Source organism: Mus musculus, chromosome 7, assembly GCF_000001635.26.
Source record: "Mus musculus strain C57BL/6J chromosome 7, GRCm38.p6 C57BL/6J".
In the NCBI taxonomy this organism is placed as follows: Eukaryota; Metazoa; Chordata; class Mammalia; order Rodentia; family Muridae; genus Mus; species Mus musculus.
The window spans coordinates 34,911,631-34,938,976 of NC_000073.6; the positions used below are offsets into that span (position 1 = coordinate 34,911,631).

Below are 27,346 nucleotides of genomic sequence, written 5' to 3' on the forward strand. Positions count from 1 at the left end.
CTTCAGCTCCTCCATCTTGCACTTGAGGAGGTTTGGACTAGAGCCTATTAGATTTAACTCTCCAACTTATATACAAGACCCTGAAGGCCTTGCTTATCTCTCAGCCAGAGACTTTCTCCCCAGACTCCCTTTCCTGAATGCTGGAGGCTTCTATTACTCCAGTTGTCCCAGCTCTCCATCATCTTTGGCCCTCCTCCCCATGGTTTCTTTTTTCTTTTTTCTTTACCATATGAATAAATATTTATTTATTTATTTTTTAAAATTAAAAAATTTTTATTAGATATTTTCTTCATTTACATTTCAAATGCTATCCCAAGAGTCCTCTATGCGCCCCCCCCCCCCGCTCCCCTACCAACCCACTCCCACTTCTTGGCCCTGGCGTTCTCCTGTACTGGGGCATATAAAGTTTGCAAGACCAAGGGGCCTCTATTCCCAATGATACAGAAGTGGATCCCCATGGTTTCTTTATTCTTGTATGTTCTTCTCGCGGGTGGGCGGCAACATACACACAAGGTCAGGGGCTAACCTAGAATCAATTGATCTCCTGTCTCAGGACACTTCTTCCCAAGAGGGAAAGCCTTCTGGGTTGCTGCTCAAGTTCCTTCTAGTTTCTTGTGGGAATCTGAGATGCTTAATCAGCTGCAGGACTCCTCCACTTAAGGGTGTGAAGTCCGGAGCTGGAGTGGGAGGGACTGAAGCCACCACGCCCATTAAAAATCCCGCCCTGGCCCCGCCCCGTCCTCCTCAGAGGAACCCTAGCTGGTTCAGCTGACGCTGCACTCCACGTGACGCTAGCGCCGAGTGAACATGGCGTCCACTGTGCGGTGAGTGCTGAGCTTGTCCCTTGCCCTGCCTGCGGCCCGCGTAGAGGTGGCCTGCCTCGGTATTCCTAGCTGAACAGTGGGTGACAGCCTCCGAGCTCTGACTGGAGTTGCTCTGTGGCCGCGGGCTGCGGGCTGCGCGCTTCTTCTCTGGGGCACCGGAACCGAGAGCCGGGCTGGGCGAGTGGTACCTGCAGAGCCCCTGCATGCTTGCGGCTGCCCACTGGCCCTCGTGGGGCGGGGGAGGGTGGCTTCCCTGGAGTCCCGAGTGTGGCAGCCTCACCGTAAGTGGCCGAAGTGGGAGCTTCACAAATCTGTTCACTGCCACGCCCCTCCGATGAGGTGGCCAGCCTGGTCTGGGCGCCAGGTTCCCAGGCGCTTCCTCAAAAGTGAGGGAAAGTGTGAGTAGTATTTGGAGTGGCCGTGGAATATCCGTTAATCAGGCCAGCACTTTCCTGATTCTTTCCTGGCCCAAACGTCAGCTCCTCTGAGACACCTTCCCTTAATTATCTGATCAATTCTATACTGCCTGACTTTCTGTATGTCAGTTGTCTCCTCACTAGCTCCGATGCAGGCTCCATGCAGGCCTCAGTAGCCCAGTGTATTGCTCCGCTTAGACTTGCCATAATTCTGTATGATTAAAGGGTCAGTGGTTCGGCTGGGAGGAAGTTTGGACAGATGGGCTCTATTCAGTGTCACGGAAGGACAGCTGATCAAAGGTTAAGAGATAAAGACTGAGAGAGTAGGGTACATCCCTGAACTAGTAGGTTTGGTGCTAGTGACTTCTCCAGACTTTGTCCTGGGGGAGCAAGAAGGATTGTCATCTGGAATCTGCTTTTTAAGAATTTTAGACAGGGTCTCACTATGTAGCGCATGCTGGCCTTGGGACTCAGATTCTTCCTGCTTTGCCCTTCAGAGTGCTGACAATCCAGGCACGATGGCACTACACCCTGCTTGAGATCTGTTATGTTTTGCTTTGCTTTGTTTGAAGACAGGGTTCCTCTGTGTAGCCCTGGCTGTCCTGGAAGTCACTCTGTAGATCAGGCTGGCCTCGAATTTGGAGATCCACCTGCCTCTGCCTCCCAAGTGCTGGGATTAAAGGGGTGTGTCACTACTACTTGGCTTTTTTTTTTTTTTTTAGGTATTTTCCTCATTTACCACTTGGCTTCTTAAAGAGTTCCCCCCCCCCAACCCCCACCCCCGATAGCATGAGCTGTGGTTTCAGCGGAAGAGGGTGTGGACCTGGTGGTAGGGGATGTTAGGAAGGGTAGGGGTAGAAGAGTGCAGTTCTCCACAGACTGAGTTCAGAACTGAGGCGAGTATGGTAAAAACTAGTGGAGCAAATGCATCTCTCCATATACAACGAGGGCAGTGGAAACAGTGCCATCTTAGTTAGCTTCCAAGGTTGGAAGAGCTTGGGACATAGCAATCATGTAGTGACTACCAGCGGTTTTCTAGGAACAACACTGGGCCATGAAAGCTAATGGACAGGTGGGATCTGTCATCGAACTCTGTGCCATCTAACTCTGTCATCTAACTCTGATCTTGGTCTGTGCCAATACGAGGCATGCGTTTTAGGATCATGGGATGATCTTTGCACTCGGTGATCTTTGGGTGAACTTGGAACACTGAGACACACTTAAGTTGGAGCGTCCTGATAGGTCTCCAGGAGGCCAGGACCAGAACTGTGAACCCAGCCTTTGCCCCTCCGTTAAGAAGCACAGTGAGCAGTAAGTGTGGGCAGGCATCTGTCTGTGAGGTATCATCTGTCCTTCTGGGCGGGCCAGGTGGTCACAGGCAGGTCCAGCAGCTGTGTTTGGGTTTGAGACTCCAGGCTGGCTCAAGGCTTGCTTCTTTCCGGAAGATTCTCCGTCTGGGATAGGAACTAGTCAGATCCTCAAAGGAAGCCTCTTGAAGCCAAACTGATCCTTTTATAATTGAAAAGTGCCACAGATCTCGAGGAGGCATACTTATTAAGAAAGCTGACAGACATGGGAGTTTCCACAGTTGGCCAGGGCCTCCTTGGGAAGAGACTTCTCAGAAGTGTTGAGCCTGAGTTAGGTCCTGTAAGGCCTTAAGGGGACAAGATTGAAGGATGTTCTGTAGAAAGCTTGGCTCCCTGCTGCTACATTCATGTGACATATCGGCATGTCAGTTGTCTCCCCTGTTTGAGAAGTGCCAGGGTTGTAACTCAGGACTTGCCGTGCCAAGCCAAGTATTCTACCACTAAACTATATTCCCAGCTTTTTTTTTTCCCCCAGACAGGGACTATATAGGTCTTGAACTTATGATCCTTCTGCATAAGCCCCCAGGGTAATGGGATTACAGGCTTATACCATCATGTCTGACTAAGAATGTCTGGTATAATAAGCCTCAGCTCATAGCCAAGGACTTCCAAGGAATCTGAGTTGGTTTCCTACAGAGTCCTAGTAATTCCTGGGAGCAGGAGGCTCGTGAGAATCTCAAGTGTACCCCCATATGAATTGGGGAGCAGTAGAAGCCCTAGGTAGCATCACAAACTCACAATGAGATACTCTCCCAATTCTATGCACTGGTGGGAGCCATGCATTGAGTTGTCTATGTACAGAGGCTGAACGCTCTAGGCTATAGCTGGACCTGTCTGCATTTGTTGCCCTTTGTTCTCCTTGTCCTGGAGCTTGCTCAGCTGATGGCCCTGGGATGCTCTTGTCTTCTAACATGATTAAAAGAATGTTCACAGTCTTGCAGGTCCAGCCCAGATAGATAGGCCTCCCATTGAAGGGTTTCTGCTCAAACCCCCAGAGAACCTCAATTTATGTTAGTAGCACACATCTCCCCATCTTGAATAGCTGAGGGCTTGGTTTCTGTCATTCCTTTCCTGTACTCTCTAGAGCCTATGGAGCTATTTGGTTTGTATCCCTGGGGCCACCAACCTGATGTGAAATGGTGCCATTCAACCGAAAGAGATGTTTACCATATGAATTACTGCAGCATCCTGCTCTGCACTCTTGGGAGATGGCAATGGCCAAAGGAGGGGAGCTGTGGATAGGAAGGAGCACAGAATTCCAAAGGGTAGGATGATGAGCGGATTCTCATTCATCTGAGCGGCAATCCAGTAGCTGCTGCACCCCCCCCCCCCCCCCCCCAGGGACCATCACAGGAGCTGCCCTGGGTGCGTGTGTGATGAGCTACCTGCCGTGCTGGGATAAGCATGCTGAACACAAAAATGTTGTCAGGGTCAAAAGCTGTCACACCCTTATGTGAGCCTTGTGCTTCTGAGCAAAGTCCCCATGCTTGCTCCAGAAAAAACGGGTGAGTCTGTGGAAGCCAGGCTGGCCCAGATGCCCTTTGGCCTCTTTGGTTCATCCCTAGGCTTGGTCTTCTCTGTACTCAGTCCTGTCTTTGTTCCTAGGTGTGTGTGCTTGTTCTCCGGTCCTTCTCAGGAGAGAGGGAAGCAGCTATGTGGCACTTGTCCCCTGCCCAAAGCCCCTCCAGTCCGGGATATCTTCCTGTAGTTATGTAGCCAGTGGCTACCGAACATCTCAATGCCTGGTCATTCTTGTCTGGCCTCTTCCTCTGGGAGCTTATCCGTGTGGCTTTACATGGTAGCACAGGGATCTTGTTATAGTCTGTGCCATGGAGCTTTTGAGTATTGGTGAGGCCTATATGCTTGTCTTAGTCTATTTTCTGATGCTATAACTAAATACCCAAGACAGGTGCCTTACAAAGAAAATGATTTTGACTCACAGTTCTGGAAGCTATGTCAGCCGACAGCATCTGATGAGAACCTCATTTTGATGTTAGAACTTGGAGGATAACATTGCATTGAAGGAATGCGTATGAAAGGGATGTGTAGCTTTGCATAAAAGAGAGGTGCCATGGCAAGACGGCCACCTTGTGACAACTCACTGCCTCAGTAACTGTAACAGTCCGTGGGACCTAACTTGTTCCCTTGAGACGGCATTAATTCCTAATCATCTCCCAGAAAGCCCCTGACCTTTTAAAGGTCCACGACCAATGTTAAGTGGAGACCAAGCCTCTTCATGAACCTTGATGACAGACAAGGCAACAACCTCCTTTAATGCCATTTATTTATTAGCTCGGTATATCCAAAGGATTGCAATTGTGTAGCCCAGGCTGGCCTCTCAGTTTCGATCCTCCTGCCTCAGCCTCCCAAGTGCTAGGATGCCGCCACACTCAGCTGGGCGTAATGTTTTAAATTCCATTAAATAAGGGATCACAAATTTATTTATAAGGGAAAACAAATTACATGGAAATGCAGCTGTCAAGATGTTAAGGGAATCTGTGATGTGGTCATGTGCGCTTTTATTGACACATTAATTAGATAACAGGAGCCTGGAGCAGGTCTAACAGGCACCTTGATTTTGAAGTCTTGACAGTTGAGAAAGTGTTCCAGCAATGCTGTGCTGTGAAAGCTCTGGTGAGCTCTGTGGGAGGCAGAGTCCTGGCGTGGCCGATACTCAGGCTAGCTGCTTGCACTAATAGTGAATCAAATGTAAGTTCGAATTATAAGTTAGAGAAAACAAAGAAATCATTCTTCATCAAGAAGATAAGGTGTTAATATTCCACCCACAGCTCTTTGCCCACGGGCCTTCCATCAGAAACCTACAGGTGGCCATTGAAGGCAAAGGAGAGGGTGGCTGTGCTGGCTAGTTTTAGGTCAACTTGACACAAGCTAGAGTCGTTTTGGAAGAGGGAACCTCATTAGAGAAAATGACCTCACCAGATTTGTCTGTAGACAAGCCTGTGGTGCATTTTCTTGATTGATGATTGACGAGGGAGGGCCCAGCTCACTCTGGATGGTTCCACCCTTGGCTGGTGGTCCTGGTGCTATCAGAAAGCAGGCTGAGCAAGCCATGGAAAACAAACCAGTAAGCAGTACACCTCCATGGCCTCTGCATCAGCTCCTGCTTCCAGGTTCCTGCCTGTTCTGACTTCCTAGGTGATGAGCAGTGGTGTGGAAGTGAAAGCCAAATAAACCCTTTCCTCCCCAACTTGCTTTTTGGTCATGGTCTTTATCACAGTAATAGAAACCTTGAGACAGCGGCATAGGGAGTTTGAGACAAGGGTGGGCTGCAGGAGCTGTGGCCTGGGTCCGGCTCTGTTATTAGTCAGTCTGTTATTGGCCCTGGGCTGCCTCCTGGGTGACGGTGGTTGGCCTGGGAGGGTCTGTCCTGTGGATGTCTTTAGCCCTGAGCTGGTCCACCACAGCCACTCTGTTCCTCTCAGACATATCTATGCCCTGGCTGCATGCAGTGGAATGTACTTTGTTTGTTCTGGGACTCTGGAATGACATGCTTGTGGATTTGAAATTCCAAGGGTCAATTAACAACCAACCAACCAACTAACGAACAAACCCGACCCTTCATCAGAAACCAGTTGGACAGCCAGGCCTAGAGGAGGCGTCGGGAGTCTGGGCAGGAGAATTGCAAGTTCGAGAACTTCATGGCTGACAGAGCAAGTTCAAGGCCAGTCTGTCTCAAAATAAAATGTTAAAAAAAAAAAAGGGGGGGACGCCTGGGGATATAGCTCAGGGCCGGGTGTTTGCCTAGGATGTGTCAGATGCTGGGTTCAGTTCCCAGCATCACAAAGGGAATGCGCTGAGGATGTTTTATTGGTACTATATTAGATGAATTTACAGAGAGAAGTCACTCTTTGCTCTGGCCCTGACTATCCCTTTGAGGGTTTGATATCTCTGCAATCTTTGATCCTGAGGCTGTCCTGGAGTACTTAGTGACTGGAGCACATGGCCTTGCCTGGTGGCTCAGGCTGAACTGGCTTTCTTTAACCCAGATAAAGGTGGGTGGTGGTGTGACTGAGCCCTGTGGAGGCGTAAGTGAGTATCCCAGGGCTTGTTCCAAGGAGCCCCCTCGAATACTAACGTGCTCAGGTGATCCCTTATATGAAGCAGGCAGTAGACCCCAAGTCTGGGTGTCCAACCTTCTAGATGGGATGATCACATGCCGGGGACAGGCGTCACTTGGAGGTGGGTCATGTAGAGGAGAGCTGTGGGAGGCGACGAAGCCCAGCCTAGCATTTCAGAAGTGGTACTGGAGGTGGGGCGATTTGCTCTGAGCCCGTCCTGTCTGTGGCTGGAGTCCTTATGGATTTGCTCATGAGTTCCCCTCCTGTGCTGTGCTGACCCCCTTCCATGGGTGTAACCCAGTAGATAGGAAGCGGGTGGGAGTTCCCTGAGTGTGGGTGCTGGTAGGTGCACTTTCAGTTCCTGTCAGCCAGGCCAGCTGGGAGCCATGCTTACAAGCTGTTACTAGGATACTCCTGCCCTGTCACCCTCGTGGCTGAGAACAGCAAATATCAACCCCAGCTTTGTGGAGGTCCTGGCCACTTGTGCTCATCAAACTGCCTACTTACTTGCCTGGGAGGCAGGAAGGGCAGGTGCTGGGGGTAGGAGTGAGTATCTAGACCACCAGCATGTGGAGGTGCTCCCCACTCCTCCACCCTTCCTGCCTCCCAACTGATGAATGGAGCTGTCATGGCACTTTGCAATGTCACAGTTGATGTGTGCCCCCCGCACCCCCACAAGCACTTGCTGTGTGTCAGGCATTGTGCTAGGCACAGGACACAGTGACTCAGACAGATCTAGGTCTATCTCCTGGAGGGCCTGTTTCAGTTAGGGTCCTGGTTGGTGCCAGGAGTTTGCTGCAACGGTGGTTTTTACAGATCTGCAGGAATGTAAAAAGAACCTGAAGGAGGGGAAGTTGTGGCTCTGCTCTGAGAGACTGGCACAGGCCATTTAGTTTTATGGCCTTCCATGGAAGGAGGGAGTTGAGGGAGCTCTGTGCTCGAGTTTTTCTCCTTCCCCACCCCCACCTCTCATAGGCTCAGCCTACCTGGAATCCAGAGGCTGGGAAGAGGCTATAGACTCACAGTCTATAGGTCCAAGGCACTGTGGATGGGCGGGATCTGGACGGCAAGTGGGGAGTCCTGCCTAGTGCTATGTGGGGTGAGTGGTGGTGGTGGTGGTCGGGCAGAAATGAGTCTAGGAATGCTTACAAGGTGGTGTTGGGGCCAGGGTATGTGGGAGGAATGTGTAAGGTGTGAGGGTCATGAGGCCTCTAAGATCATGGCTCCCCTGCAGTGTGATGGGAGGCTCATCATGGATGGTCCTTGTTCAGAGCCTACTCGTCTGCAGTAGCTCTGGCTTAAGCCTGCTCTTCTTCAACTGTGCCACTGCCCCTGACTGGACACTTCAGGGGCTCCCTGTTGCATACCCACACTTGTCTGACTTCTGGCTGCTTTGCTTGATCTGCACACCTTCCTTCCTGGGTATCATTACCAGACATTGATACCAGTTCTTTGTCTCACCATGCCACATGTTACCTGGACAGCCACAAATTAAGTCTGTGCTTTGCATAGAGGAGGAGGCTGCTGAAGGGTGGGAAGCTCAGACCAAGAAAGCAGTGCAGAATTTTTTTTAAGTTGTTGAGATGGAGGTGGATCTAGACCGCTTGGGCTAGTCCCCTGATACGTGTGTGAGGGTGATGGACCAGAGGTGGGATGAGAAGGCAGGGATGGCTTGAGCACCATCAGAGCGCAGCTCCCTCTAGTGGCAGGACGAGGCAAGGCTAGCTGTTATGTCAGAGGGCCAGGGCCTCTGCATGTAGGGGGACATGATTGGCCTGTGATGACAACAGATGGTACTTAAAGCTGAAGCATTGAATCCACGCAGCTATACCCAGTGGAAGGAAGAATATGGACCTAGTCCTAGGGTTCCAATACAGGTTGGCTTGGAAATGATGGGGAAAACAGAGGATGGAGGAACCATATCAATTAGAGTTCAGCAGTATTGTGTACCAGTGTCAAGGCTACAGAAAGGCCTGGTGAGGATCAGATCAGGACCCAGTGTGGATTTAGCAGCATAGGCTCATTGTGGTCAGATGGACTGTGTTTGCTTAGGGGAGCGATGTGTAGGTCTTGGGATAAACTGGGGAGGGAGCATATGTTGTCAGGAGTGCCAGAGGCTTAGGTTTTCTTTAGAGTATTAACAGCAAAGTGGAGGAAGAAATGGACTGCTGAGAGGGCTGAGGAAGTAGTTTTCCTTTTTTTAGGATCAGATTATTTTATGTCTGAATGTTGAAGGTGTCCCAGTTGGGGAGAAACTTGTTGCAGAAGCAACCTGTGAATGGGTATGGGGGTGTGGGGGTGGGGCTGTGCACAATCTGTGGGTGTGGCATGAGACCTGGGCATGAGCTATCTTAGAAACCTAGAGAGGCGCATCTCCCAGTGAAGGCAGACCTGGCCCTTCCCAGCTCCAGTAGACTCTCGAGAACAGCAGCCTTGCTCTCCTTGAAGCCCACACTCTGCAGTTGCTGCTCACAGGAGCATGGTGCTGTGGGGCAGCACTGTTTGTGCATACTGAGGGGTTGGGCACTGACGAGCTACCAGTGCAGGCTGGAACTACCAGTGCAGGCTGTAAGGCTGGGAACGGATGTGACAGGGGGTGGAATGGTGAGTGCATGTATGGTGTTGGCCAGTACTGACTGGATCAGAGCTCAGCTTTCCCACCTGTTCTTGAAAAATCCAAAGCAGATGGCAGGCCCTGGAGGGTGGCACATAACTGCTGTCTCCCCTGCAGAGGCTTTCCCACATAAGCCTTGCCCACCTACCAGCTGAGCAGGTCCAGCCACCCCTCATCCCCAGCTAAGCCAGGCACTCAGGAGCAGGAGGGTAGAGAAGTAAGATGGACAAGCCTTGGTTGGCTCAGTGGTTGGCTCAGTGAAGGACTGTTTCTGGGTCCCAACAGGTTAAGGGTAGGCCGACTTAGCACAAGTTGCCCAGAGTCCTCTGCAGGCACAGACCCCAGGTAATGGCCACCCGTGGGGAGGCGCTAACTGGCCTGTGCTCCTGTCTCTGCAGCCCTTCCTTCTCCCTGGGGAATGAGACCCTGAAGGTGCCACTGGCACTATTCGCCCTGAACAGGCAGCGCCTGTGTGAGAGGCTGAGGAAGAATGGAGCTGTACAGGCCGCCTCAGCTGTCGTGTTGCAGGGCGGGGAAGAGATGCAACGGTACTGCACCGATACCTCCATCATCTTCCGCCAGGTGAGCCGCACCTCGCCGTCACAGGCTTGCCAGGCATGGGGCTCAGGGCTGGACAGAGGTTGGTTCCAGGGGCCCCTAGAGGCAGCATGGGAGCAGGAGTGCATGCATGCTGACCCTCCACATCTGGGGTCAGCACCACCAGCCTCACCTGTTGGGCAGAGATGTCAGGGTATAAAAAGATATCCTTGTGGGAACAGGCAGGCTAGGCTTCGTGGAGGAGATGGTGTTTGGAGTGAGCCAGGGTGAATTTGGACAAGCAAGAGGACAGTGTGCAGAGGAATGGGTAAAACAGAGGGTGGTCTGGGCCACTGGCTACAGTTTAGGGGGACAGCAGAAGCTACCGAGGAGGGGTTGAGTTCCTGAGACCAGATGCTGGCAGGGAGAACTCTGAGGGTTCTGTGACCTGCCTGTTCAGAGACCTCAGCCTTCATCTGGTTCGGCCAGTACTCACACTTGGCACTCTGACTCGGCCTTGCTTATGTCCCCTCCCCACAGCCCTGTATGGGAATTAGAAGCTCACTCACTGAGGTTCTGGAACTATGGTATGCAGCTGAGACATCATGTACTTACCTGAGGATCACTGCAACACAAAGTCCTCAGGAGTATCAACACTTGCCTAGGAAGCCAGGGTGACCCAGAGTTGGGCCTATACTCATTGAGTCATCATACCCACTTTACAGAGGAGGAAACTGAGGTCTAGGGGAACCACCTTGCTAAGAGATAGACCTGGAGTTAGAACCCTATCTTCTAGCTGGGCCTGGTGAAGGCCTATAATCCTAGTACTTGAGAGGGCTAATTAGTTATATCACTAGTTCAAAGCCAGCCTGGGAAACTTAGGGACACCCTACCTCAAAACAAAACAAAGCAAAACACCCCAAAACCAAAAAAAAACTGAGAATGTTGTTTAGTGTTGGAGACCCTGCCTAGAATCTAGCAGTGAGCAGTGGGGGATGTGTCTCAGTGGTAGAGCCTCTGCCTAGAATCCCCCAGTGAGGGGCTGGGGGCATGGCTCAGTGGTAGAGCCCCTGTCTAGAATACCCCAGTGAGGGGCTGGGGGCGTGGCTCAGTGGTAGAGCCCCTGCCTAGAATCCCCCAGTGAGGGGTTGGGGGTGTGGCTCAGTGGTAGAGCCCCTGCCTAGAATCCCCCAGTGAGGGGCTGGGGGTGTGGCTCAGTGGTAGAGCCCCTGCCTAGAATCCCCCAGTGAGGGGCTGGGAGTGTGGCTCAGTGGTAGAGCCCCTGCCTAGAATCCCCCAGTGAGGGCTGGGGGTGTGGCTCAGTGGTAGAGCCCCTGCCTAGAATCCCCCAGTGAGGGGCTGGGGGTGTGGCTCAGTGGTAGAGCCCCTGCCTAGAATCCCCCAGTGAGGGGCTGGGAGTGTGGCTCAGTGGTAGAGCCCCTGCCTAGAATCCCCCAGTGAGGGGCTGGGAGTGTGGCTCAGTGGTAGAGCCCCTGCCTAGAATCCCCCAGTGAGGGGCTGGGAGTGTGGCTCAGTGGTAGAGCCCCTGCCTAGAATCCCCCAGTGAGGGGCTGGGGGTGTGGCTCAGTGGTAGAGCCCCTGCCTAGAATCCCCCAGTGAGGGGCTGGGAGTGTGGCTTAGTGGTAGAGCCCCTGCCTAGAATCCCCCAGTGAGGAGCTGGGGGCGTGGCTCAGTGGTAGCGCCCCTGCCTAGAATCCTCCAGTGAGGGGCTGGGGGTGTGGCTCAGTGGTAGAGCCCCTGCCTAGAATCCCTCAGTGAGGGGCTGGGGGGTGTGGCTTAGTGGTAGAGCACATGCCAAGCACATAGTAGGCTCTAGCTTCAATGTCCACTACAACCATCACTGCACGCATGCATGCATGCATGCACAAAGTCCAACTCCGCTGCTGTGATTATTTTCTCTCTCAGCTTCTAGACCTAGAATGGTGACCAGAACTTTACTTAGAATGGGAGGTAGGGGCACAGAGGAATGTGAAGGGGCAGGTTGTATGGAAAGGAAGAGGCAAGGTCTGGCCTCAGGCTGGAGCCTATCTATTGCAGCAGGACACAAATGGGCTATGATCCTCATGGCCCCATTGTCCTCATAGCCACAGGCTTGCAGTCCCCAGCTGCCGAGTATCATGGAGGTCTCAGGCTTTTTGTGCCTAATCTTGAAGCTTCTAGAGCTTTATATATCTGTAGCTTAAAAAAAAAAAACATCACTTTTCTAAATTCAGCTGTGGGCTCCCTGATTGATGTCATTGTGGGTTCATCTGAGAGGAGCTCCTCCCCCACTTCATACCTTGGTGCCACCAGCTCAGTGCTTACTGCTGAACCTAGCGGGGACTGGTGCAGGGGAGGGGCCGAGAATCTCCATTTGGGTAAAGATATTTTCTGTGGGTTTCTGAATTGAGCTTGTGCTTGGTGCTGTTGGCCTCTGGCTGCCATGGGTCTGGGAGGTGACCTGTAGGCGGATGAGGTAGGGACGCGCAGGAGACCTGAATGGTTAAAAATAAAAGACAAGAGTTTGGCTGGGGAAATGGCTCAATGGATAAAAGTGCTTGCTGCGAAGCCTGACAACCTGAGTTCTATCTGCAGGACCCATAAGTTAGAAGGAAGCAACCAGTTCTTACAGGTTATCCTCTTATTCACCCATATGAGTGCTGTGGCGCACACACATGAACATAGACAGTAAATAGATAAATGTAATTAAGAAAGGGTGGGAGGCAGGGGCAGAGGGGCCCCGTCTGCTCTTGACAGACAGCAGCCTGGCAGGGTGTTCAGCTGGCGGCTAGACTGGGAATCAGGCTGTGCAGGGAGTCTAGAAGGGAGGTCTCAGTCTCTGCCCACCTGCCTCCGGTACCTCATGCTTCCGCTCTGGTCATTGGGTAATGAGGCCCCTTGCTCCCTCCACAGGAGTCCTTCTTTCACTGGGCCTTCGGTGTCGTCGAGTCAGGCTGCTATGGTGTCATCGATGTGGACACTGGAAAATCAACCCTGTTTGTGCCCAGGCTTCCTGATAGCTACGCCACCTGGATGGGAAAGTAAGGAGTGGTCCCTGCCTTGGCACCAAGCCTGCTGGGGATGAGGATGGGCTGGGGACAGGAGGAAGGGCCTGTGCTGACAAGCTCTGAATCACGGCCTTGAACCTCAGCTGGGAGGAGGGGTCAGATCAAACCTATAGGTTGGAGGCATGGTTTACTGGAAAGCCCGGATTCCCTGAATCATAAAGATACCTGTGGCTTTTGGACCAGGCAGTAGTCTCTGCATGGGCTTGCTGGAGTTGTGTGTCGCCTGAACCCCCTTTCTGAGGCTTGTCGCATTTAGAGGTGTTACTAATGCCCATCTCTAGCCACAGATGACCTTTCCTTCCCTGGCTTCTCTGTGAGAGATGGTGGAGGGTTAGGGCTGTCCATGTGAGGGGTTTGGGACCAGAGGCCGGGCTGTAAGCTCCCTGGGAGAGACCAGCCCACTTCTGTTCTCCAAGATACCTGGCAACGCTCCTGCCTGCTCACAGCACTGAGGCAGACACTGTGGAACCAGGGATGTTTGAACCAGGGATCAGAGAATCTTGTCTTCCAGTCTGTCATTTCTGCCTGGAGAGTGATTATTCCAGGCTAATGTGTAAATTGCAGCTTTTGCTATCTGGTGCCCCATCGTGCTCATTACCAGGTGAGCTGCTGAGCCTGTGGCTGTTTTGAGTGACATGGCACCTGGCTGCCACAGGGACTCTGAGCTCTTTGCAGAGGGCCAGAGCCCCTAAAGAGCTGTCCTCCATACCGTCTGCTTCATGTGCTGTCCCTCCTTCTCCAAGCAGACTGCACAGCATCCATTGCTGGTCCTGGCATCTCACTCTCTGCTGTCTTGGGGGCCTGGGGGTCAACTCCACAAGTCGGCATCAGTTCTGCTTCTAGGTCACTTGGCAGCATCCCAGGCTGGCTCTGGGCCATCAGCTTTGCTGTGGAGATGCAGCTGAGACAGAGTTGGCAGCAGGAGAGACGCAAGCTCTGGTTTTCCTGTGAAGTTTTCTTAGCTTGACTCTTGGGAGGGACCATGACGGAGTGGGGAGAAGACATTTCTTGCTTAGCTGCCTTTGGGGTACACAGGGCTGCCGGGGAGAAGCCATGCTGGATCCCTCCCTAGCTTATATTCCATCTGCAGCCAGATCCTTACCACTTCTCTGCTTTAAAGAGGAAACAGGTTCAGTGTGCTGGGGAGGCCTGTTCTTGTGGGAGCTGTGATTACAAGTAAGGCTTGCCTGTGGTCTGTCGTGGCCTCTACGTGATGGCATGGGGCACTGGTGAGTGAGCCTAGCTCTGATTCCTTCCTAGGATCCACAGTAGCATTACAGTGGTGTGTTGGTGTGTTGGTTACATCTGAGAGGCCAGCGTGAGGTGATGATGTTGCTAAGAGTGCAGTAAGATTGTCCCTGAATGGCTGACCTGGAAGTCACTGTGCTGTCCCAGGTTGGCAGTGAGCTTGTAATCTTCTGTCTGGCTGGACAGGTGGCATCTCTTTCACTCCTGCTTGACCCTGGTTAGGACCACAATATAGTATGTTGCTGTGGTTCTCTCTAGTGGAACGCTCTACCCTGGAAGGCAGCTGCCCTACCGTGAGGAAGCCACACTCTCCCGTGTGGAGAGCCTCCACGGGTGCAGCACCAGCCCTAAGTGTAGATGAGCCTTCAGATGACTCAAGGCTTCTGCCGAGGTCATGTTGTCATGGAGGTCAGCAGTGCTGCCTAGGCTCTGTCTCGCTTGCTGACCCTGAGAGTCTATACACTAATGACCTTTCTCATTTCAACAAAATTCCTGACAGGAGCACCCTAAGCGGGGGAAGGATGTATCTTGGTTTAGTGTCTCATCATGGCAGGGAAGGCTTGACAACAGAGCCTGTCAGCGGGAGTGTGACATCACGTCATGGCAACAGTCAGGAAGCAAAGAATGGGACCAAACAGGTGGTGAGGCTGTAACGCTCACAGCTTGTCCCCAGTTCCCAGTTAATAAAAGTTCTGCAACCTTCCAGCATAGCACCTAGCTGGAGACTGGATGTCCAGTCACATGAACCTCTGGGGGACAGCTCAGATTCAAACCACAGTGAGGATAAATAGTGTTTAGCTTTTTGTTCCACTCAGTTTTAGGGTTGGGTATTACTCAACTGTAGTGTATAAGTCAGGTTTTCACTGCTATGACAAAGTACCTGAGAGAAACAAGTTCAAAAGAGGAATGGTTTGTTTTGGCTCATGAGTTCAGACGTTTCACTCCATGGTTCGCAGGCTTCGTCACTGTGGATCTGACATAGTAGTGGGAGCAAAGAAGGGGTAGGGGAAGACAGACAGACAGTCAGAGAGATGGATGGACAAGGGCTCTAAAATACTATTTTAAGGATATACCTCCCAGTGCCTTACTTTCGTTAGGCCTGACCTCCTAAAAGCCCACTGAGCTATTGTCTGTCAGTAGTTACTTGGTTGATAAAGTTAATACCATAATAAGCCTCTCCTGAGCATTGCCTCAGAGGGGAGCAAGCCTTCAACATACAAGTCTTTGTGGGACCCTTCTTATTAAAACCATAAGACCTAAAACTGAAACAGCCTTGAGGAAATGTATGTCCCATCTCCATAAGATGCTTGCAGAACACCTCCTGCACCCCAGGCTGTCCTTGTGAACAGAACTGTGGCTGTCTGTGGTGGTCTGAATGAAAATGGGCCTCATAGGCTCTAGGAAGTAGAACTGTGGCCTTGTAGGCGTGACCTTATTGGAGGAAGTGTGTAACTGGGGGCGGGGGGGGGGGGGTGTTTGAAGTCTCAGATGCTCAAGCCAGGCCCAGTGTCTCACTCTCTTCTTGTCATCTGCCTGCATGCCACCAGGCTTCCTGTCATGATGATAATGGGCTAAACCTCTGAATTAAATGTTTTTCTTTATAAGAGTTGTTGTGGTAATGGCGTCTCTTCACAGCAATGGAAACCCTAACTAAGACATAAGTTGGTACCGGAGACTGGGGTATTGTGATAGGCCGGACCATGCTTTTTCCTGGAGGAATATAGAACACTTTGGGACTTTGGACTAGAAAAGGGATTGGATAATTTAAACAGGGCTCAATGCACCATCCTAGCAGGAGCGTGGAAGACAGTGGTGCTGAGGGTGATTTGAACCGTGGGGTCTGGCTCAAGGAGTTTCAGAGGAGAATATTATTAATACGTGACCTGGAGATCATTCTTGTGATATTTTGGTGAAGAATGTGGCTGCTTTCTGCCCTTGTCCAAAAACTTCTGACTGATTGGCAGAGGACATTTCAAAACAGCGTTGACTGGGCTGTGTGGTTATGAGTGCCCAGTCTCATGGAGCTCTATAATGAAAAGGAACAGACTGAGCAAGGAGAAATTCAAAATGTATAGTTGGTGGAGAAAAGGGGACACCACGAGGTATAAGCAGATTAAAGGAGAGGTTGGTGCCAAGGGGAATAAAGGGAGCAGTGACCTCAGAGTGAGACCCCACCCAGCTGAGCTTCCAGCCTGTGAAAAGGAATTAAAGAAAAGCTTGGTAGTAAATGCCTTTAATCCCAGCCTCCTGGAGGCAGAGGCAGGTGGATCTCTGAGTTTGAGGCCAGCCTGGTCTACAGAGTGAGTTGCAGGACAGCCACCCTTAGGCAGTCAAGGAAACCAAGGAAAACAGAAAGCTGATGAAAGTGTAATTGAATGAGGGGGCTGCGTTTCAGACCTAGCGAGCTGAAGAACTTGGCAGCTTCGGCCACATAGTTCTGGCTTTAGAGTCAAGAACAGAAGAAAGGGGTTATGGAATCTCCCTCTGTGACTAAAGGAAGGTCTCTGAGGTCAGGCCTGTGGCAGGGGTGTCCCTGAATGGAGGCCCAGAGAGGCCATTGCATGAAGCTGTGAAGTTGAAGCCAAAATTGCTTTGGAGACCCCAAGATATTAAGAGTTACCAGAGTCATGGGATACCTGCCAAGGAGAGCTGCACATGGGTGTGGAACCAGCCTAAGAGAGAAGTGTGTTTCAGTCAACAAAACTGAAAGGAGTTGGAGTTGGTGTTTTGATGTCAGACATGGAGATGCAGAGTTTGGAGTTTGCCTAGCTGTGGTCCAGTGTTTCCCCACAAAGCCCCCTTCCCTCCCTTTTGGGATGGTAATGCATATCCTGTGCCTCTGCATGTTGGGAGTATGTGATCTTCTTTTTCATTTCATTTTACAGGGGGTTACAATTAGGAGATTGCCATGAGTCTCAGAATAGTCTTTGAAGTTTAGACTTTATTCTGTGTGGAGCCCGTGATAGACTATGGATGCAGACTTTTGAAGTTGGACTGAATGCATTTTGCATTATGATATGGCTATGTTATGATATGGCCTATGGGGATCAGGGAGCGGAATGTGGTGGTTTGAATAAAAATGGCTTCCATAGGCCACATAGGGAGTGGCACTGTTAGGAGGTGTGGCTGTGTTGGAGGAAGAGTGACACTGGGGATGGGCTTTGAGGTCTCAGATGTTCAAGCTAGAACCACTGCCCCACTCTCTTCCTGCTGCCTGCCAATCCAGCACCATGTCTGCCTGCGTGCTGCCATGCTTCCTGCCCTGATGATAATGGACAAAACCTCTGAAACTGTAAGCCAGCCCAGTGAAATGCTTTCCTTTATTAAGAATTGCTGTGCTCATGGTGTCTCTTCACAGCAATAGAAACCCTACTTAAGACACTGTTCTTTCAACATCCCCTTGGCCCTACCTCCTCACTCAAACTGAGCCTGCTGAGATGAGAGACAGCTCAGAAGCTGGCAGATACTCTAAACTGTGAGCTGTAGGGATGGACAATGGAGGTCCAGGCCCAGGTCAGCTGGCCCCACCTGGTGTGCACCCCCCTCTCTCTCTCTTTATCTTGAGATAAAATGACACTATGTAGCCTAGGCTGGCCTCAGACTCATATCCACCTGTCTCCTCCCCAAGTGCTGGGATTGCAGGTGATAATTACCATGCCCCACCAAAAGAATTATGTGGGTAATTACGTGTGTGTACATGTGTGCATATGTGCGAGCACACGTGCGTGCGTGCGTGCGTGTGTGTGTGTGTGTGTGTGTGTGTGTGTGTGTGTGTGTATGGCTGCATAACCTAGGCAAACACTCTACCACTGAGCAGTTCACCTAGATATTTCCTTATGAAGACTTGGCTCCAGCAAGAAAGGACGGATGTTGCCTGGGAGTTGACGGCAGGCATCTGTAGCTGGTACATTGGAGGATTCTACCCCAGTTGCTGAACCCTTGTAAACTCCCCCATGTATCCTACAGTTACAGCCTGGGAATTAATTGCCCTTGACTGAAGGGCTTAAAGCCCAGGACCTTGATTGGTCAGGTATCAGCTCTTTGCAGTCTGCTTTCCTCATGCACATACAGTCTTCAAGAATACAGGAACTCCATAGCTGAGTCTGAGACTATTAAAGCGCTCTTTTAGTCTGGCCCTGCTTTGCTGAGGCAGCTCATTGTCTGGTGCTGAACAGAGCCTCGAGTAACCTTGAGGGTAGATTCATGCCTGCAGGGTTGCTTCCCCGGTGTATGAGGCTGTGTGTGCTATGCAGGCCAGGCCCAGCAGCTGTGGTCCCAAGGGAGACTGACACCATGGCTGAGACAGTTTCCCCAGCAGACCTTTCCTTTCTGTGCTCTGGGCTGACTCACTGTCTGTCTGTACTGAGTGCTTGGGAGGGAAGGCCTGGTTGTAACAGGCAGGGGACAAAGGGGCCAGTTGTCTGGGCTCGAGCTGGGAAGCAGCCAGATCTGATGTACACGGCTGCTTCCAGACGCTGCGGTGATCAATAGGGCACCGGGAGCAAGGCTGATGGGATTACCTGGCCTTTGCAATCAAAACCCACCAGACTGAACATTTGACCTTAAGCTCCTCAGCTTCCTTTGGAGTCTCTATCTGATGGCTTTTGAAAATGCATCTGGCAGGTTCTACAATCCAAAGTCACTCAGGAAACTCGAGGTCCGTTGTAGGATCCACAGCTTCTGTGGGCACAGCCTTGCCGTTGGGGTTGTAGATGCTGGGGGAGGAGACTGGAAGCCCAGGGCTGGCCTGTGCCTCACCCGTACTGAAGCAGGAGGGTGGGAGCCCCTGATGTGCTTGGAGTCTATCCAAAAGAAGATTAGCTGACGGTGGCTCTGGCCTGGACATCTGGAAGTTTCCTCTGTGACACACCACGCCAACTAGCTTCACAGACATGGGAAGTGAGCAGCTTAGAGTATGGATAGGGGGTCCTCTACATTCCTTCCTGTCCCTGACCAAACTGAAGGCACAGGTAGTGTGCTTTGCCTAGGTTTGCAGGGAGGTGGTGACTGGCCTATCTAGGACCTGTCTGGCCCCAGGTTACCCAGGAATGTGTCTTGTGGAAGAGTGCACATAGGGTGGCTTTTGTTGTTTGAGACAGGGTCTTGCAGTGTAGCTTGGGATGACCTTGAATTCAAGATCCTTCTAGCTCAGCTTCCTGAACACTGGCGTCATGGTGTGTGTTATCACATTGGTTTTATGTGGGCTGTTTGTGACGTGAGATATGGTGTGTGGGACTCGGTCTCTTTTATGGCACTGCCCCGTCCCCCCTTGAGTCACAAGGAGGGAGGGCTTCCTGACCCCTCTGGGGCAGTACTCTGGCTCCGGCTGGAATCAGGAGGAAGGATGGGCTCTTTGAGGGAAGCAGTCTTCAGGAGGGCTAATGGGTTCTTTTTGACTCCTCCTGAGCACCTGCACCCGACTCCTAGCACCTAGGGACTAGCCAGAGCCCCTAGCTTTCATGGGTACATGGGCAGGTTTGTCTCAATCACTGATCCTTGCAGTGTGGCCTTCCTCTGCCAGCTTCTCTCTGTCGGGATAATCTCAGAGGCTGCGCTGTGACTGCCCCAGCTCACACACAGGAGCAATCTCCAGGCTCAGACACTGCTCTGATTTGCAGAGGGCTACTTCCCTCTTTGACAACTTAATGACATCTTGACATGGTTGCTGACTTCTGCTCTGCACGCACCGTGTTGTGCCAATAGTGGAATAAAAGGCAGCGGCATTGTTTGGAGCTGAAGGCAGGCGCCCGGCGCTGGAAACGGATGATGGTTGCTGTCATTTGGCCTTTTTACTTATTCATTAACCACACGCAGGTGGTCAGCTAGCCACTAAGACCTGCCCTTTAAAATTCCATTTTCTGGAGGGTTCCATCATGTCTGCATCATGTGGCATTAATTTAATGGCTCCTTCTCACCTGAGGACTCAATGGGGCTTTGGGGCCCATGGTGCTGTGACCAAGCATCACCTGCTGTGACTCTGGGCTTGTGCTTGGGGCCAGCTGCTGGCAGAGCACAAATCCCCTATAGAGGATGGGTATCCTGTTAAGGGAGGCAACTTCTCCCTGCTGCCAGAAGTGCACTGTGTACTGGGATGCGTATCCGAGTGAGCTCAGCTCCTCTCCTGATTTGTCCCTTAAGTCTGGTTCTTTTCATTGGGATGTCCCGTGGGACGGGGCCAGGCATGAGCTGTGCCTGCTCCTCACCACATGTCAGCTAGGTGTAGATCCTCTAAGAAGCCACTTTGTGCCCTGTCCACACCCCCTCAGTGCATTCAGAGATTCCCAGTGACCCTTCCCACCAGTAGACATGTCACCCCCTTTCCCATCAGCTCCACCAAGTTGTGGCTGCCAAGTGTTCCATGGCTGGTTTGATCATGCAGCCTGGCACATATGTCCCTCCAGGTAATATCTAAATGATTTTTACTGTAGTTAACTCACAAACATGAAAAAGCAAGTACTGCTCAAACATAATTATCTCTGTCCTAAGAATGTAATGTGCAGAGTACCAGACAAAATGACCATAGCTCTTCGTATTTTATATGTTGGTGGTTATTCCTGGCAAGACAATGCATGGGAGGTAAATTAAGACCCAGTTTGCACTCAGCCTAGACTGTGGCATCTGCCTCTGTAAGGAGAGCAAGTACAAGGGGTACTGGGGGGGGGCAGTACTTGTGCTCACTTCTTCCTGTTGGGCTTCTTCTGGGGTCCAGCCTCTCTTTGCTCCACCTTGCCATCCATAGACAGTTTGAATGACAGTTGTCCCCCATAAGGTCATATATTAAATGCTTGGTTTTCCTACCAGATGGTGCTTTAGGAAAGAAGATTTTGGAGGAGATAGGTCACTGGGATGTGTCCTCGGAGTGCCATCTTGTCTCAGGGCCCTCCGTCTCTGCTGGCAGCTGTCCATCCACTGCAAATGGAACAGCCTTTGCTGTGCATGCCCTCCACCGTACTGCCCTGCCTCCGCATTCACTGAGGAGTAGTGGAGCCAAGCAGCCCCACACTGAGCCTCTGGAACCAAGAGCCCAAGAAATAAATAGCTCCTTTCTTAGATTGCTCAGCAAGGCATTTCAAGGCATTGCTCAGTGATGTCCAAGTACGTTGTGTAAGCACCATGTGGGAGTTTGAGGTGAGCACGCAGGAGGGACACCCAGTGTTCACAGCTTACTGCCATCACCTCCTTTGCTGCCACTTCCCCTGGCTCCATGGGATCAAGCTCTCAACCTGGGGCTTACCGCTTCGAGACCTCACCAGGCTTCCGGTCTGGCAAATCTCTGATGGACTCTTAACTTGTGAGACTCCAGAAGAGAAGGACAGGGAGATATTTGCTATGCCTTCCTTCTTAAGAGGCTCCTGGTGCTCTATAGTGGTGGATATGAAAAGGTTAGGGCCCCCACTTCAGTGGCTGGCCTGACCTCCTGTGCAGAGCCCTGGAGGCTGAGTCAGATCTTTGTGCTTCCCAATCGGTAGGAGTTTGCTTTTCATGCCTGTCAGTCCTGGTGTTGACAAAGTGACTGGGGCCAGAGGTAGGGCGGGGCTGTACTGGCACAGCTGGCACAGCTGGAGAGGGAGTGATGAAGATAATCTAGCAGCTGTCTTGCTGGTGGCCCTACCCCTTGCTTTCCCAGTCTGCACCTGGGACTCCCACAACCCAGTTGAAGTGACACCTCCTGCCTCAGCTCTTGAGGCCTTTTGCTAAGAGGTGTCAGATCGTGGCCAGTTAACTTTTGAGCCCTGTCTCATGGCAGAAGCTAATGTGACTGAATTGTGCAAATTTAATTAACGGCAAGAGCTTGATGCCCAGTGAGTTTTTCAGAGGTCGAAGGAGAGGAAAAAGGAAAGAAAAGAAGAGGGCATTCTATGAGACCACAGTGAGATCAGAGCTTCTCAGCCTGAAGTGGGCTTTCTACCTGGGCTGTGACACACACACACACACACACACACACACACACACACACACACACACACATTGCTGGGTCCACTACCCTCCCCATCCCCTGGTCCTTATAGTCTGAACCTCTGATAACAAGTTTTACTTGTTTAGGTGGAAAGAGATTGATATATGGACTCCTAGTTCCCAAGCAGTGCTGTGCTGTGGCACATAGGTCGTGGAGCTCTGAGGGCCTCCTGGTTTCATCCCCAGATGAACTCCCAGGAATACTGCCTGCCATCCACACATCCCTTACGTCCCTGGTAAATGTAGAGACCATCTGTTGTGCTGTACTGAGACCTGTTGGATGGGGCACATGCTGTGAGACAACAGTAGGACGGGAAGGGGTGGGTATGCAACCAGGTTTGCAGTAGTGCAGGTGGCATATATGCACTTCACTGGATGTGGCACTTGGCTGGTGACATCACCCCCCTCCATGTAGTGACTGTTCTTCCATGTGGGAGCCCACTGCCCCCAACAGCATTGATTCATCTGGGTGGCACTGCAGCCTGCTGAATCCAGGGAAAGCATAGAGTTGGGTGAGGGCTGTCTCACCTCATCTACTCCTGCTTTCTCCTTGGCTAATTGTTTTAAAGTTTGAGGACTCAGCTTAAATTCTTCTTGACTTCTTTAAAGCATCCGCGTATTAACCTTCCTTTAAAGAGGTGCAGCTGGGAAGTCACATATTCCATGGCCCCGAAGGCGATGTGGAGGGGAAGAGTGGAAGCTGGGACTTCTGCAGGCAGCCAGGGACACGGTGGACTGAATCAGAGGTCCCAGGGCGGCAGAGACGGTTCAGCGGCAGGACACCCTTTACCATCAACTGCTGGGTATACCTGCTTGGTGCTGGGTCCTCACACTGTGGCAGGGATGAACCAGAGCTTCATGGCCTGGATTTGGTAGACGGGAGGTGACCAGGCTTGGGCATTGCCAGGCCCTGACTGTGGTTTCGTTGTGCTTTCTTTTCAGGATCCATTCCAAGGAGTATTTCAAGGAGAAGTACGCTGTGGATGATGTCCAGTACACGGATGAGGTACGTAGCTGACTCCTGAGGTTCCTATAAAACCTGCCTGCAAACTCGACACCACTCTAATCAAAACTGCCAGTGGGCTCGGCCTGGGCCTTCGTGTGTTGAGGAGTCTATTTGTAAGAAGAGCCCCAGGTTGTGAATGGCCAGTGAGTATACAGGAACTGGGGAGTACCTTGACTTAAATCTACCTTCCAACTCGGTCACCCAGCCAGTGTTGGGTCGTGTGAGTAACTGCGTCAGTGTGGCCCCGAGGCTGTGATGTCCTGACCAGTGCAGGCAGATAAAAGGAGCTCTTTCAACTTCCACTGCTGACAGTGGCTAGCACACAGGCGGCCACTCTGTTCCACCCCGGATGCTGTCACAGCTCCATGTTCTAATCCCACCCCATTCTTTTGATAAAGCTCTCCAAGTCAGAGCTGGATAGAAGTCAGCATCTGCCACTGGCCGTCCAACCTGGCCCTGGTTGGTTCATCTGGACAGGGCACCATGGCTGCATTGCCCTAGACAGAGCTTGAAAGTGCACACATGCTAAGAGCTGGGGCTGCCAAGCTTTGGAAGCAGCTTAGATGCCTGTCAGTGGGTGAATGTAGAAAAGAGATGTGCTGTATGTCCACAGCGCACTGTTAGTCATTCATGAAGTCATTTTCAGGAGGATGGATGGCACTGGGGATCTTCATGTGACTGGAAAGCAGCCAAATGCCCCGAGTTTGCCCTCATATGTAGTCTAGATAAACCTGCCCATCTGCCTGTCTGCATGTGTGCCGGGTGAAAGCAGAGGCACTGATTGGGGAGTGGGAGGGGAGGACGGTGGGGAGGAGGGAGGCAAGAAAGGAGAACAGAGAATAAGATCAGAGGCCTGTGAGGTCACATGTGAATACCTGATATTGAAGCACAGTCTTGTGCTGTGAGTGTACATTAATAATTTCTTTGGAGAGACCCTGATGAAGAAGAAGAGGCAGTGGCAGGAGAGAAGAACTTTGAAGCCCAGGACTGGGGTTGCAGGGTAGAGGTGGTCATAAGATCTGTCCAGTGGAGATCAAGCAAAATCCTGTCCTTCTGGGCAGGACACAGCTATGTTGGGGTAACAGCACCAGGTGAAGAAGCAGGTTTGAGGGACCCTGACCAAATGCATTGCACTGTGAGGAGCCTGCCTGTCTCTTCTTAGTGTTTTGTGCCTGGCCTATTGGCTCTGGGATAGACAACTCTCCCTGACCTTGGGCAGACCAGCTTCTGCCTCATTCTGTACAGCCGCAGCATGGTCCTGCCTTGAGTTCTGCAGCCCTGGAGTGCTACACCCCCCCCCCCCCACCACTCTTTATCATCCCCATCCATCAAGGCCTTGCACTGGCCCACACTGGTGGTCTTGGGATAGTTTGTGAACATCGACTGGCTTCCGCTCTGCACCTGTTGTTGTCCCATCTCCACCTTGAGAACCTGATTGTTTGCCTTGCCATGTCTCTCCTGCATTCTCCATCCTGGTCCCAGAGATGTACAGGGTATTATAAGTGTTTAGATCCTGGGATCCACCTAGCAGCACAGGGTGTGGGCCAGCCAGAATTCATGGATGAAGTCAGGGAAGCAAAGTAGAACCCTGTCAGGTTCCCAGGAAAACCTCAGAGACAGCAAACACTCACACACCTGTACCTGAGTCCATGTCTTCTGTACCTGCTGCCCTGTTGGACCATGGGGAGATAGGCAGTGTATTATTTTTTTTCTAAAGGTTTAAAATAATTATTAGTGTGTGTTTAAAAGATAATTTATAAGTTTGTGTCTATGTCTGTGTGTATATGTCCATGTGCATGCAGTACCTATGGAGACCAGAAGAGGGCATCAGATTTCCTGGCGTTATGAATTACAGGGAGTTGTGAGCTGCCCAGTGTGGGTACTAGGAACTGAATTTTGGTCCTGTGAAAGAGCAGCAAGTGTACTTAACCATGGAACCATCTCTCCAGCCCCATAGTGTATGTAGACTGTAGAGCAGAATGAGCTGCTTGTTACGTTTACATATGTGCACTGTGTGTGCACTGTGATCGGAAGTCCATGTTTGTCCTGCCCAACACTGACCCTCGTCTCCTCACGTAGTTCCCCTTCTACTTTCTTCTCTTGTTTTCTTTCAACTGTAGATTCTGTAAATGAGAGGAAACACCATGTTTGTCTTTCTGAATCTGGCTTAGCCAGATGATCTCTGCTGGAGATGACACACTCTCATTTCTTATGTGGCCAATTAATACCCCATTGTGTATATGCACCACACCTTCATCTCCGTTTGTCTATTGATGGGCACTAGGCCGATTGTGTATCACTGGTGTGAATTGCACTGCAGTAAATATACAATGATCCCTGCAGTAAGCTGATTTTGCTTCTCTTGGCTATATACCTAAGACTGGTGTAGTGGCTCATACATAATTTTGTGAAGACCTTCAGACTGGTTTCCATGTTGGATGCACTCATTTAAAGTCCTACTTGTAGTGTATAGGGTTCCTTTTCCCATACGTTGAGAAGCAGCTTTTGATGGATCCTTATGCCATGTGCCTTCCAGTTTTTAAGAGAAACTAAATGTTTGTTTACATGCTCCTAATGAAACCATGTGCTACATTGTATCTCCAAGCATTAGGGAGATCTGTTTATTCTTCACCCTGACTTTGGTCCTGTTTCTGTTCTCTGGCAGGTATATCTTCACTACCCTCACACCCTATAAAGTGCATCTCAATGTCATTGCTCGTTTGGGCCTTCCCATCATCAAACCTGGAGAGAGAACTAGAATAGGCTCTGTTTCAGGGTTGTGAGATTCCTGCACTTGGCTGGGCTTCACTACTGCTGAGTAAGATCCCTCTCTGGGCTGCAGCCTCAAGAATTGTCGTAACAGGAGGGAGGGGAGAATTCAGCTCCCATTTACACTGTGATTTCTTAGGAAAGGAAGGAGCCCTCCAGATGCAGGACATTAGAGGAAGATGAAGTATCCAGGCAGGAAGTCCCTAGTGAAGGTGTAGACAGGCCAGCTTGCTCTTAATCCTTGAAGGCAGAATGTTAAATGAAGGCATCAATAGAGGTCAAAGGGCAGAGCCTTTATAGGGTTCAGGAGTACTCTGTAGGAGCAATATAATCATTACCATCATTGATCAGATCTGCTGATCAGCATGACTGCTGGTCAATGTTTTTATTTCTTTGAGAACCAAGGGCCTTGGATGTGCCAGGCGGTGCCACTGAACCACACCCAGGTAGGGCAGGTGCTTCACTTTGGGGCTGGCTGCTTGTCTCTCCCACCCTGTCCTACAGTGACCCACAGAGCCAATGCTATCTATAGACAAGGAGGTCAAGACTGAGAGGCAGAAGGCCTCATCCATGCCCTGCAGCTGGGGTATGGCAGTATTGTGCTGACTCGAAGACTTCCAGGTCGCAGAGGCTGCCTCCAGCTCTACACTTGCCTGACAGAGGTGAAAGTCTGATTTACAGGAGGCTTGCTTGTGCAGAGGTGACCCAGGCTGCCGAGTCCCTGTGATTTCCTGAAGCTGGGAATGAATCCCACCAAAAGGAGCAAACTGCTGCTTTGAGTCCCGTGGGCTGGAAGCACTTTTCTGATGTGGGCAGCACCCAGGCCCAGGCTTAGTCCATCATGGAAAGTGACAGGAAGCTCTTTAGGCAGGAATTCCCCAGCCAGGCCTATAGTGCCCAGCCCGGTCTAGCCTTGGCCATCCCTGCCCATCTTTTTAAACGGGACAGCTAGCAGCAGGTGTGTGCTTGCTCTGAGGGACGGTGGGAGTGGCCCAGGGCATAGCTGATCCCTTGATGTCTTATATGCATATGTATGTAAGATGCATGTATGTATGTTTATATAAAACGCACATATCAGAGGATGGCATGCAGGAAGCCTGACTTCAATGCCCAGAACCAAGTTAAGGAAGCATAGCGGTGCACGCCTGTAATCCTAGCCTGTGGGAGGTGGAGGCAGGAGGCTCAGAAGATGAAGATCATCTTCGGCTGTTTAATGCATTCAAAGGCCTGGGCTACGTGAGACCTTGTCTCAAACAATGCAGCTGTTTGAGATGACAGACCTGGTTCCCCTCCTCCTCACAGAAGAGCCAGAGCTTAATTACTGGGAAGGGGTCATTCAGGGGACCCCTGGGAGGGGGCTCCACAACACTGCAGTGCACACTTGGTGTAGAAGCTAGTGTCTAACTAACTGGGAGCTGGCAGGGTGGAGGATGAGTTTTGTACTTGCTTTATGGCAGATGTT

The 27,346-nt window shown here is 51.2% G+C and overlaps 1 protein-coding gene across 2 annotated transcripts in view; it reads left to right on the forward strand.

Moving 5' to 3' along the window:
• Window positions 1–776: 776 nt before the first annotated feature.
• The window catches only part of Pepd (peptidase D), a 132,302-nt gene continuing 105,732 nt past the window's right edge, over window positions 777–27,346 (forward strand). The window contains exons 1-4 of one of the 2 annotated variants that reach the window (NM_008820.2): window positions 777–824; window positions 9,699–9,882; window positions 12,751–12,878; window positions 23,052–23,115. In NM_008820.2, coding sequence (NP_032846.2) covers window positions 808–824; window positions 9,699–9,882; window positions 12,751–12,878; window positions 23,052–23,115 — 393 coding nt within the window. In that variant the 5' untranslated portion in view covers window positions 777–807. The remainder of the gene's footprint in view (window positions 825–9,698; window positions 9,883–12,750; window positions 12,879–23,051; window positions 23,116–27,346) is intronic. The other variant, XM_006539622.3, reaches the window with a different exon arrangement.